Source organism: Emydura macquarii, unplaced genomic scaffold, assembly GCF_026122565.2.
Source record: "Emydura macquarii macquarii isolate MOO-44397 ecotype Brisbane River unplaced genomic scaffold, CSIRO-AGI_Emac_v2 contig_2768, whole genome shotgun sequence".
In the NCBI taxonomy this organism is placed as follows: Eukaryota; Metazoa; Chordata; order Testudines; family Chelidae; genus Emydura; species Emydura macquarii.
The window spans coordinates 47,291,497-47,305,225 of NW_027132905.1; the positions used below are offsets into that span (position 1 = coordinate 47,291,497).

The 13,729-nt window shown below is 35.6% G+C and overlaps 1 protein-coding gene across 5 annotated transcripts in view; it reads left to right on the forward strand.

Annotated features, from left to right (window-relative positions):
* VPS13D (vacuolar protein sorting 13 homolog D) overlaps positions 1 to 13,729 on the forward strand; it is a 172,820-nt gene that overhangs the window by 34,917 nt on the left and 124,174 nt on the right. For all 5 annotated transcript variants that reach the window (XM_067567469.1, XM_067567468.1, XM_067567467.1 and 2 more), the window contains exons 25-33: positions 2,096 to 2,327; positions 3,486 to 3,696; positions 5,098 to 5,269; positions 6,611 to 6,723; positions 7,222 to 7,431; positions 9,945 to 10,210; positions 10,424 to 10,557; positions 12,003 to 12,158; positions 12,908 to 13,136. In XM_067567469.1, the coding sequence (XP_067423570.1) occupies positions 2,096 to 2,327; positions 3,486 to 3,696; positions 5,098 to 5,269; positions 6,611 to 6,723; positions 7,222 to 7,431; positions 9,945 to 10,210; positions 10,424 to 10,557; positions 12,003 to 12,158; positions 12,908 to 13,136 (1,723 nt within the window). The remainder of the gene's footprint in view (positions 1 to 2,095; positions 2,328 to 3,485; positions 3,697 to 5,097; positions 5,270 to 6,610; positions 6,724 to 7,221; positions 7,432 to 9,944; positions 10,211 to 10,423; positions 10,558 to 12,002; positions 12,159 to 12,907; positions 13,137 to 13,729) is intronic.

The following is a 13,729-nucleotide window of genomic DNA, read 5'->3' on the forward strand; positions in this document are numbered from 1 at the left end:
GGGGATTAAGGAGAAGTTGTGTGAATATCAATCACTTTAGCTCTTTGCCTAAGCAGCTGTATTAGTAAACATTGACTAATAGGAGATGTGTATCATTTGGGAACTTTAATTGGAATTTTTTCCCCCCGCCCCTCTCATACTTGTTTTTGAGGATTTGATTTTGCAAGACAGTGCATATGAGGATCCCATTTTATGTGAGGTACTTAATACATCTTTGCAGAGGTTTTAGGTGTTTGCTTAAAGAAAAAAGATCATTGTGGAATTCAGTACACATTCACATAGTATAAAAATGTGCATTTATTGTTGCATTGATTTTATAGAATTCCATAAGGATTGGATTTGAGTTTATTTTGCAGTGTTCTTACGCTTATTTCTCCTTTTAAGTGTTTCACACATGCCTGAAGATGACCGTGTTTGGATTTTTTTTACATAGATTCGTAGATTTATGGGTGTTGTGATATGATTTTGGATTGCATGGTCTTTCTTTAACCTTCTCAAGCTTATCTTTGCATTGTTTCTAACTCAAGCATTATGCTAACATATCTAGAGCATTGTGAATCTTTCATGAAGGCATTTCTATATCAGTATTTATTAATTAGGGATATGATGACAATTGCATACGAAGAATCCTGTCAAAAATGCCTTAAACTTTACGGCTAGAAAAATTTCTACTTTAAAGCTAAAAGGAAGTTTTTGAGGGAAAATTTAAAGAGACGGAAATTACTTAATGGCGTGTGAGAGGAGATGGCTTTCTGTAACATTTCAAGTAGAGTACAAAAGTGAAAGAGCAAGTAAGTTCTAGTAGTGGCACTGTAGGGTCAGGAAAGTGAGAAATCCAAGACTGAAAAACCAAATGGAGAAAATAGGTGGTCATTAGCTCAGGCAGAATTAAATGGAGTTAAATCTAAGGGATGTGGTTTTAAAAAAAAAAAAAGAAAAAACCAAAAACCCACCAAACCCTCAAATATAACTTTGAATTGGATTTGGGGTATACAGAAGGTGTGTAATCCCCAGTAGTGTTCAGTGAGAGAGACAAGTATTTAAGGGGGCAAATAGATCCCATAACATTAACATATTTTTAATTCATCTTTCCACTGCTCCGAAAACCCAGACAAATTAAAAAAACAAACAAAAACCTTTCATGTAGGTTTGAACTAATAGGTCCCTTGTAACCTTCTGGTGTTAGATGCTGTCTTTTGAAGACGGAAAACCTTTGTGCATGAAACTTTTATAAACCGAGTGAAGAAAAAGGTGTAATACTAAACACAAACATAAACAAAGCTCATCTTCTTTCTGGGGGAATTGTAAAGGTGGTCAATTATTCTGAGGCAAACACATTTGCATTTTTAAGATGTCAACTGGTGCGGAGTTTATCTTACATTGTTTTGCTTCATTTCGGATGCATTTTTATGTTATGTCAAAGGTGCCTAGAGCATATAGAAAGGCAACCTTTTTAACAGTTCTATAAATAAATGAATAAATTCTGATTTTGTTGTAATTTGCTGCTCACAGTAATCCTCATATGAGGAATATGATTATGAAAAGTAGATACTGTGCTGTTAAAAAAACAAAACAAAACTGTGAATCTACAGCAGTCATTCTAGCCAAGTGATTAAAGGCCTGAAAAATATTAGCACAAAACTGATCATAAAATGTATGCAATCTGACATTTCCAGCTATATCAGAAATATCCAAAATATAACCCCCTTAATAATAATCTTTTTAATGAAATATTTTTTTGAAACTTCTTTAAAAATTAATTGCTGTATAGACTTTTCACTCCTATTTTTTTAAATTTATTATACTATAAATCTTGTTCTAAATTGTTAATACAATTATTTTAAAAGCAGGGGGAAAGAACTCATATGTAATCACATGACTGCATTTTGGAACTGTTCTAATATTTAAGGTGGGCCACAATTTTGAATGATGTTTTGTTTCTTAGATAGATGACTTTGTTTATGAATAGTGGTTACATCACCGCTTCCACCCTTTCTACTTTTTAGAAAATTACTTCATTAAAACTCCATGTATTAATCTGTTTTAAAATTAGAAGTTAAATCTCTATTGTAAATCACTGTATTCCTTTCATTAGCGGGATTCTGTTCAGTTTTCTTCACCGCTGGGAACCCCAAAACATGGCATGAAGAAAACAACAAGTGCAGGTGACTCTAAGGGGCTCATGAGCCTGACAGAAGGGTTATTCATGAAATCATCTTCTGGAACAAATATTATGAATCTGAAAAGTGAGCCTGTACTGAGTACAGTGACTAAGCAGCAAGGACAACCGCTAAAATCACCTGTTGCACAAATCCCTGACAGTCCAGGTATGTGAGAGATAATAGAACAGCTTACTTAACTTTTTCCTTCTTTTAATATCAATTATTCAGTTTAGTTTAGGAGATACCGTCTGTGGCGTGGTTACGTCATGATTTTGGGGCTGATCTTTCTGTCCGCTACTGTTCACTTGCAGGGTGCGGGAATGTCCATTCTTCCTTTTTGTACAAAATACCATTTCACTGTAACGTATCATCATTGATAATAGAAGCCTAGGAACAGAGGAGAAAAGCATTTTGAGTACCATAGTGATAAAAACCTAAACAGGTTCCCCATCTCCACCGCTTGCCCACAGAGTTGTGCTTCAAACTGTAAGGTTTTGTTGAAAATTAAAAAAAAGAAAAGAAAAAAGAGATGTTAATGAAATATGAAAACTAACAATGTGTCTGGTACGTTAGACCCTATGTGGTTTATTTTATGCTCTCCCGTATTTTCAGGCCACAGGTTTTCATGTTGGCTGAGCATAACTGCATTATAGAGGAAGGAGGAAGCTGAAGATTTTGGTAACAGAGTAGTGGACATTTGGAGTTTTGGTTTCTGGGGATGAGCAATAAGCAGTTTAGATCTCTTGGCATTAATTTGTTAACAAGGTGTCCAGTCCAACTCCCACGGAAGTCAGTGGAAGTATTTCTATTGTCTTCAGTGGGAATTAGATTGGGCTTTAAATAATCAACAGTGAAATAATGAACAATGCTGAGATTTGTGTGTTTATCTTTAGGTTTCAGAATTAACAACCGATTGAGAGGAGTGGGGAAGTTTACAACTCAGAGTTGTGTTTTTTCCACTCTGTTTGCAAACTCAGAAAGATGTTACTGCATGATTCATGTTTTCAAGGATTTGTTTGCAACCCCAAGGATTAGAAACATAACTTTTACCTAAAACATGAAAGTTTAAATTCTGGTACACAATTCTGCAGCATGAAGTGGATTCCATGCCACATTCTGCACCCGCATAATTGAGGAGTTCATGGTATCCTGTCTGAGTTAATGCTTATGTGCATCAAATGCCACAGTGCAGCAGCATAAGAACATAAGCAGAATAGAATTATTTCTATAATAAAGTCAACTTTCTCCTATAATAAAGTAGGTGGCTTCATTAGTTCAGAATGTTTAATCTTGCTTGATGTATGAATCTTTGTACTCTTACAGAGGATCATATCTGCCTGTTAGACTGCATTGTGGTTGATCTGCAGGACATGGACATCTTTGCTGCAGAGAGATACCCTAGAGAGTATTCCAAGGCTACGGAGGATATTGGTGCAGATCTGACCTTCTCTTCCTACTTTGTCAGGCAGACAGGAGGCAGTCTCTTAACAGAACCTTTTGGATTGAGGCTGCAAGTAGAGAGAAACTTAGACAAGTGAGTTACAGTGATGTAAATAATTTCATACTCTGCACTATGATTTAATGTATAGTGTTATCTAAACTGTATAATCTGTTGTGTTTTTCCTGTTTTTACTGATATTTTTGAAATATTGCTACCCGTGTTACACAGCCCAGCAGTTGTAAGTAAATATGATAAGAAGCATTTCACACTAGTTTTTGACATGTATTTGAAAATACGGACAAAAACAAATGTAGGTGCGTTGGATTAAATACATAAACCCATATTGAGGCACCTAAGTATATGTTTCTTGATTTTCAAAGGGGCGGAGTATGTGCGGCTGCCATTGACTTCAGTTGGAATCATTGAGTACTTAGCATCTCTGAAAAACGGGCAACTTATCACAAAAGGCTCCATACTCCACTTAAGAGCTCTCAGGCTGAGTGTACTGCCTCTCACTGAAGTTTTTAACTTGAGAGATGTTTGCCAAGAAACCCTTCTCCCAATCCTCTCCTGTTTTCCCCCCTCCCTTCTCCATCAGCAGAAGCTCCACTTGCCTCTTACTCTAGAGTGAGGGCCATCTTCACTTACTTTCTTTCCTAACACAGAAGTGGCTTTAATTACCCCTTTCCCCCATTAGTTCCACTCTGACCTCCTATTTATTTCCCCAGGCCTGTCTTTCTAATGCACTCATTCCATCAGCTGGTTTTAAGTCTGAAAGGAAGGAGTTAGAGGGTATTTCAAGAGAGGCTCCTGGAGAGGAGGTAGTTCCAAGCAGTGGAGAGGTAGGGCCGAATAGGAATTATTCCAAACAAGAATCTTCACTCAGCCCCATCTTTTGATGGTCAGAAATGCATTCTTACAGCCACAAGGGCTCTTAGCAAATCTCCTCAAAACCATGGAAGTGAGCCAGTGTGCAAAGTGCTAAACACTTGAAGGGGGGAGGGTAGTATTAAGCCTTAATATTTTGCTTCTTTTTAATAAGTGTTTAAAAAAAAAAAAAGGACTTTAAGCATTTTCTTGAACTTCTGTAATTATTTTATTGATCTAGAAAGTAGTCAAGAACTTTGGTCCTTTTAAGGCGTTGTGTAAAATTTTCAAAAGCACTAAAGTGACTTAGGTGCCTCAGTCAAACTCGTTGACTTTCAGTGAGACTTTAGCACTTAAGTCCCTTAGGTGCTTTTGAAAATTTTACCTTAAAACAGTTAAACACTATAATGAGTCTACGATTTGTCCCTTAAATTGGTGCCCTGTCTTGATTGGAAGAATATCTGCTATCTTGTCAGATACCATTGAATCGCCTATCTGCAATTCAATCAGGGAGGTGGAACTCTTTCTATAGAACTGTTTTCTGTTAGGTAATTTCTTTGTCTGTTTTCCTGTGCAGTAGGCATTGCAGTTGAAGATTTTATGACCTTGATTCTTTTTCTTTTCTAGGGAGATAAGTCATGCAGTTCCAGACATATCAATTCATGGCAATCTGTCATCAGTCCATTGCTCTCTGGATCTGAGTAAATATAAACTGATTCGAGGACTACTGGAGAATAACCTTGGGGAACCTATAGAAGAGTTTATGCGACCGTATGATCTACAGGATCCAAGAATTCACGTGAGAGAAACTTTGAGTTTTGTTAGGTTGAAAACATGCGCAAAAAAGTTCTTTCTAGGGTTTGTTAAATGACAGACTATTTCACTGGTAGGCAAAGATTTTAGTGGAAGAACAATGGTGATGGTGAAGCTCTTTGTTTGAATGTTTGGGAATTATGTGTTGTCTCAGGAGCAGTTAAAGGAATAAAGAGGAGCATATTTGTCATTTCTATCGTAACCTGTTGTTGTTGCTTGTTCAGAGATTCTCTTGAAAAGAGATTATGAACAGTAGTCATTGCCTATGGACAGTAGTGACATTTAAACAGGCCTGCTGATTTAAAAAAATAATAAAAAATTTCATCATTTTAACAAACCTGAAAGCTTGTGAGTTAAAACGCTAGCATACTTTTTTCTTGGGTGTCTTGTGGCAGAGTCCTGAATGTCCCCTATTCATTAGGCTCAGCATCAGATATCATCCTTCTGGGAAAATGGGGCAGCACATCATGTGGAATGCATCAGTGTTTTTTATTTGTTGGGTGGAGGAGCTTAACAACAAATTTGACCTTTGTACCTTGTGGGGACCCCAAGTATTGTCTCCACAGCACACCTAGTCCTTATCTGCCATGGAGGCAAATTTATATTTTGTGAAAATTTATCAGAAAAACATGCAGAGCTCTCCAAAGATTTTAGATAAGCCTGGCTGAATCCTTCCTGGTGCTAATATGAGCACCAAACAGGTATTTATTTTTAAAAAGCAAATCCTTAACTAGTTAATCAATTTGATTAATACTTGAGATAAATTCAAAGCTTTCATGGAAGGGAATGAATTGGAATAGGAAAAGAAAATGTAGTTGGATTGCTGTTTCCTTTAGGGCTTTGGTGGAAAGCCTGGCATGGAGAGTACTTTATTTAAGATAAATAAATGACACTGTTTCATAGGTAACAAAATTATGTTCATTTAGGGAGACCAGATGTCCTGATTTCATAGGAACAGTCCTGATATTCTGGGCTTTGTTTTATATAGTCACTTATTACTACTCCTCCTCTACCCCGCCTCTGTCCTGATGTTTCACTCTTGCTGTCTGGCCATCCTATGTTCATTATAGAAAGAATTTGAAATTACTTTTTGCTTTAAAAAAAAAAAAAAGTCAGTTGACATTACAATGGAACAGAATTACATTTATTCTAGTTTGTGTTTATAATTCTAAAATTTTTCTGAAGTATGTTAATCAAATTTAGTTGAGAGGACACTGTATATGGCCTCATAAATGTTTGCTTACTGTGCTCATTAGAAAATTATTAAATCAAAGATCTGAAATAATCAAGGTGTTTTATAGTGAATATTGGTGTTTTCCATTTGCAGACTGTGTTGAGTGGAGAAGTGTATACCTGTATGTCTTTCCTTATTAATATGGTTAATGTGAGTCTGGAACTGGTTGATCCAAAAGGAAAGGATGGACTCAGCTCATTAGCCAGGTATGGCTTTTATGCTGCTTTTAGTCTGAATTAATGCTTAAGTGTAATAATTTTCTTAACATACTATAAAGGAAAGAAAGTATGCTGATTTATTATACAATTTGATGCTTAAATATCTATACAGTATGCATAAACCAGATGGAGTCTCAATTAGATGGCTTGATAGAAAAGTATTGTATTACTTAAAAACCTCTTAATTTCCTTGCCTCTCCCAAATTGTATTTTGGAATAAGAACAGTAACTTAATAGTTGAGTTTTGCATGGAAAACCCAAGGGGTTTCAAATCCCAGATGGATTGACTCCGTCCTTTATTGTTCCAAGACGAAAGGGATTTCATGCCATTTGTGGGTTGAAGGACTTTCAGGTTAATCCTTAAAAACAGAGATCCTGTCCGTATTGCATGGACACTTAAAATTCCCTGGCTCTTCTTTTTTGTAAGAGTATATGTTGGAAGAGTCATAACAATAAACTATTTTTCTTTTCATTTAAATCTGCCAGGTTTGACTTCCAGAAATCGAAGTTGCTTTTTGAGAGTTTTTCAAATCAAACCAAATCTATTAACTTGGTTTCCCATTCTATGATGGCATTTGACACTCGTTATGCTGGGCAGAAGACAACTCTAGGCATGCCCAATGTGTTCAACTGCATCTTTCAGTCATCAAAGAACAGTAGTAATAAAGGAGCAATACAGATTGAGTTGCATTTCAGGTAGGGGAATCCAGAAACTAACATATTGGTGTATAAATGATTATTTTTTTTAAATATATGCCATGTTGTTGTAGCTATGTGAGTCAAGAGAGACAAGGTGGGTAAGGTAATATCTTTTATTGGATGAATTTCTGTTGGTGTGAGAGACAAGCTTTCGAGCTTACACAGAGCCCAGACCTGAAGAAGAGTTCTGTGTAAGCTCAAAAGCTCTTCTTCAGATCTGGGAAACTTACTCAGAGTGTCACAGCTAAAGACAAGATGGAACAGATTGTTTAGTATAAGTAGTTAACACGTTTCTAGGGACAATTCACAGTGAAGTGTTTTTTATAATCTGAGAACATCAGTATTTTTTCTTCATCATAAACTCTTCTTTACCCTTTATTTTGTAATTTAAAAAAAAAAAAAAAAAAAGCCCACAACGGGTCTCTCTCTCTCTCTCTCTCACACACACTCACACTCACACACACACACACACACACACACACACACACACACACACCCCCCCCAAATGTGTATTTAAATTATGGAATTTTTTATTCAAAGGGATTATGCACCTGCAGTTAAAATAACTTTCCAGTAGATGTTGCTCTTTCCTTTTTTGGGGAGTTAAATAAATCCAGAAATGGCGCCTCATCTACAAAACATATTTTAACACAATATCCCCATGCTCCCTCATGTAAGTAGGTATTTTTTTCCCTTGCTGTCTTTGCTCATCTAGTACTCTTTGAATGCTTGAAAGCATCAGAAATTTTGAGTTCTGTGCAGTTTTGATTAAATCTTGTTGGAAATGTAAGGTACCTTGTGATAATTTAACCATGTAAGAAAAATGTATGTATTTTGTATGTGACAACATTTAGTTCTAAATCTGACATCTTTTTATTTATTTATTTTTTTTTTGTGGGTGTGTGTTGTCTAGTTGGTTAAAGGGAGAGGGAAGTAAGACTCGTGTAATGTATCCCCAGTCCTGACATATATTCGCTGACTAAACTGAGTCAAGTCATTTGACCTCTAACTCTTTCACACTTTGTAAAATTAGTGTGATACCTCATAGGGATCGTGTGCAGCACAATTAATGTTTTTAAAATGCTTGAGCTCTTCTGATGAAAGTCACTAGAGAATGCAGACAGATACCAGGTTTTGTAGTGTATATTTTATTCCATGATAAATAAACTTTTTGAAGGCCTGTATCTTATAAAACTGTAACAGGTACCTGTGTAAATATAATATTTGTTGCATAGGTTGTACTGTAACTATGTAGAATAAAGTGGATCAGGAACATCTGATGGCTTTGTCTATTTGAACTCACTTAGAATAATTACATAGGTTTATCAAGAACAATTATGGTAATACTGGAGATTTTGTAAAGTAGTGCTTTATGTAATCAGTTGAAATGGTTCTGAATGACCCTAATATTTATCTAAATGGGGAGTTAGTTTGAACATTAATGATTGTAGCTATGTTGAGATCACATCATATGAAATATGTTTACTAATTGTTTCAATAGTTTTCACTATCTACATAATATGTCTTGGAGTATATAGACAGATAAATGTATTTTATACTTTTTCATTGCTGAGTATTTCATTGGCATTAGATAAAAGATTTTGCGGAGTTAAGTGACAGTCTTACCCTAGTTCTTGCCTTTGGAAATATTCCAGATATCCAGGGAGGGTTAAAGGATTTTACTGTTAAAAGCGGGGCATGCATGTCGCTTCTTGCAAAGGAATTTATTGTTCCTTAGGGACTGTACAGTTTAGAGTGTGTCAGATATAAACTTGATTCATAGGTATTTAACACTTGAAATATTTTCCAGTTAACATGACCAGACATAATTGACATTCCAGATCATTAAGTCAAATTTTCTGTCCCTCCAGAAGGGATATTCAAAATATGCAGCTAAAAAGTTCAGAGAGGGTAGCATTTTTTTCTGAATTACAAAGGAGCTGCCTGTGCTACAAAATGTGGTCAGGGTGTGAAAGGAGACGTATTGTATTTCAAATCTTTTTAAGAGGCATTGAGCCAGGTTTAAATTTCACACACACTCCATCAGAAGTGATACTGAACAGATGTCAAAAAATAACATAAAATTTTAAAAATTGACATTGTCACGTATGTACAGAATACTTACATTGTGGTAAAGGTGGTTTTGGAAAATATTTATATTTACATAAAGCCCCATATAATTAATCTATTATACCATTGTTCCTTGTTTATTTTGCTTTTATTAAAGTTTTAATGATTTTTGATTTGTTAGGTTTATTTGCACACAGCAAGCCCCCAAACTTAGACTGATGTAAAAAACAGACCTTTTAAAAATCTGTAATAGAGTTCCAGAAGACTACATGTAAGTAATTACATTCACACACAATCCACTATATTACCTGTTCACCAGAAACATAAATCTTTAATATTAAAATAAATTCTAAGGTGGAAAGTCAGATGCCAGAACTAAAGAACAGATTTTACCACATGTGAATTTGATATGATACGTGCTCTTCTTTTTTTTTTATTAGATCTACTAAGGATTCCTCCTGTTTCACAGTTGTTTTGAACAATCTTCGTGTATTTTTAATATTTGACTGGCTGCTGCTTGTTCATGGCTTTCTACATACTCCCAGTGATGTTAAAAAGCAGGATAATCTGACTTCTTCCCGGCAACGGAGTTATAGCAGTGAAACAACTGTAGTTCCTAAAACAGTGAAGAGTGGCATAGTTACGAAACGTTCTTCTCTCCAGGTGACTACTGAAAAACAAGTGGAAGTCAAGATTAATGTTACGGGTAAATACATACTGTTTTATGCTTACACAAAGAGAATAGACTATCTGCCTTTTGGAGGTGCCACATTTAAATTCCACAGAACAGTGCTGAAACAATGTAAAGTCAGGTGCATGGGGGACGGATAATGAAGAATCCTCTACTAAAATATTTTAAAGAAGTATAAATGCAGTTTTCAGATTTCACAATTGAGTATTTGTCTTTTATTTTGGTCAGGTACCGAATTTGTGGTAGTTGAAGACATGTCTTGTTTTGATACCAGTGCAATTATATTGAAAGGAACTACTGTTCTCACGTACAAGCCCAAACTGGTGGATCGTCCTTTCTCTGGTAGTTTGTTTGGCATTGAGGTAAGATGAAACTCTTTGAATTTTATAAGCATTTATTCTAATATTGGATTAACTGGGTATGGTGCTTTTCTGTTAAAACCTTAGGTTGAAATGCAGTGACAAATAGAATTTATTAAAAATGATCTCCTGGAGTGCTTTACTACCATAGCCTGTTAATTTCCTTATCAAATGTTCTCAACCCATTGCAGTAGAAAGGCCATTTCTGCACTGCTCTTGTCACAGTGTTAAAATACTTGGTTGGAAACTCACCAAGCTGTCAGTCAGGTACATCTTTTTAATGACCTAACCTCTAAACTTGAACTTGCAAAGGACTGTTGTCTGCAATGGTGTTGCTCAGGTCTTTTTCCAGGTGTTTAGCAATTATGTAGGTTATGTTTTTGATTTTTAAGTCAAGCTTTAATATGTCTGCAGAAATTTCACTTCTGAACACCAGTAGGGAACTGGTATCTTTAGTCTGTATATATTTAGTTTGCATATTAGCTTTGGTGAGGTTGAGGGAGGTTGATAACCTTGCAATAGCACTGACTCCAACTCTTCTGTACGTACATACATACATACATACACGTGTGTGTGTGGGTGGATGGGTGGGGATAAATAAATTCCTGTCTATAAGACCTAGAAATACTATTTGATAAATATTTGAGATTTCTTTCTGACTTGGAATTTGGAAAGTTCTGCCAATCTAATAGTTTCTTTTGTCATAATGATACCGTGACTGAAATACTTTTACTAAACTGTTGGGTGAATATAAACGGCTTTCTAATCTAGATCACCAGTTCAAATCCAGGTCATATGAGCAGTGACTGTTAGTTATTTGATGGCTGTTGGTGGCATCCTTGAAATTGTTTGGTTTCAATTTACTTTGCAGTAGGTAAATGTCAGTGTGAAAAAAATCACCACTGCAATCACCACTAATTGGCCACTTCGTTGATATTTTCAACAGAGACCAAGTGTTGAATGAGCCACGAAGACTGAGCCAGTTTCTTGTGTTCCCTCCTTCCCCCTTTCCCAGATGTGGTTCCTATAGGGCCAACATGTTGGTGGGGCATTGGGGGGGAAGCTTGCCGTACCATTGTCTTTGTCATGTTTGGTGGATGACATAGATTACTTGCATGTCTAGAAACCTTAATTCAGCAATCTTTCATAAGCCCTAAATTCAAACAAAAATATTTAAAATTATAATCATCTTGAGCTCTTAGTTTACATAGTCTCTATATGAAATGGTGTCAGTGAAATTAAGAATGAAAGTAAAAGTGAAAGACTTTCTTAAAAATAGTTTTGAGAAAGATTTCTTGATTTATTTCATGTATCTGCTCTCTCTCTATAGATACGATAACCCTTAGAACAGGGAGTTGAGAGCTTCACTCTGACAACTGAGAGCAGAAAAAATTTGCATTAGCATATCTAGCAATGTATTTTGATTTTCACTCATTTCAATCATTTAGGTTTTTTCATGCCGCCTCGGAAATGAGCAGGACACAGCATTGTCCATCATTGATCCTGTGCATATTCAGATGGAACTTGTAGGGAATTCTTCCTATGCTAGTGGCTCAGGACTGTTGGATGCATTCAATAGTGAAGATTTCCCACCCATTCTAGAGGTAAGATCAAAGTGACTGAAACAAATTTTATGTGCATAGTCATAATAATCTAGAATACTTCATTCTGGTGCATCACATTTGGAAATTCAGAATAATGCTTTGTCATAATATAAGAAAAGAATAAGACAAAATTGTTTTTCAAAATAAAAATGAAAAAATGAGACAAGCTGGAAACATTTTTTTTAGTGGTAAGGAGAGAGTGATTTCTGGTGGTATTTTTAGGGGTATTAGATGCATTTATTTCAGAGATCAATAGGGGAAAAATAACTTGTGACAAAAGCAAGAGATGCCACAAAGTAACTTTTGAGTCTTGGCCGTAAGTTTAGTAAAATAACTTTTATTTTTCCGTAAATCTTCTTCTTAACGTTTCCTGGTAGGAAATAAATTTAGAGCTTTTTACTCCCCTTTAAATCAAAACAAAAATACCTCTCCTGAGTGGGGATTTTGGTTAATCCCTCTTTGGACAAAACATACTAAAATCTAGGATTCTTCAGCATGTTCAGATGGTTTATCCTGTAGTTATTGGCATTTGGGATTTTTAAAATTATTACGTTATTGGTTAATGACAGAAACTTGGCATTTTTAGTATCAAGGTTTTAAAACAAAATAAACATCTGATTTTGATATGGTTATTCTTACTTTCATTCCTGGCAGTGTGTTGCTACAAAATATGGCATGCAAAAGGGAAATGAATGAAAAAATGATAGTTTAAAAGCTTTAATCATATTGGATTTTTAAATTTCATTTAGGTTCAGTTACAAGCACTGAACATCAGACTGTCCTATAATGATGTTCAGCTGTTTTTGGCTATTGCAAAGTCCATCCCTGGGCAGACCAGTGCTGCTGTGCCTGAGTCCCGTGTATCGGATAGCGAGACTGCTGCTAATAATCTTTCCAATTCATCTTGGGTAAACGAGACCTCATCATCAACATCTGAAAACAAAGACGTATCTAAACACGTATTGGATCCTGTTCTTGGTATGTATTCAACTATTAAACTAAAGCCATTTTCCATGCCTTAAGGAGGCTTCTGCAGAGTAAAGCCAGATGTAATTTGTAACAAAACAGATGGTTGTAGCTTGATTATATAAAATCTGTATTTCATCAATTCTGATATGGTGATGGATGCCATCAAATAGTGATGAAACTCTTTATTCTTCTTGTAATGTGAAAGCAGACTACTCAATGTTAGTCTTCAATCAATTTTAATTAGTATTTGCCTTCCTACTTCAGCAGAATGCAGTAATGCTTAGGTTGCAATCACTGCAGGGGAATGCTATCCTTTTAAATTGTTTCTATTGAGAATTATAATTAAAAATAACCAGCACCAGCCTTCCTCCGCCCTTCCCCCAGCAACTTTTCACTATTAGGCTTTGTAAAAGTTTATTTCTAAAATTTGAGTGTCTCTAGGAGCACAACTTTTATGAAAGCAAAGAATTACACAAGAGTGAAACAGGCTCTGTCTTCTCTACTACAGTACTTAGGTATAATGGGGAAATGTGAAAGTAGATGAGGAAAGCCCCACAGAATAGAAAGGTTTGATGTATGGATCTAAGAAATGTTAGTACAGA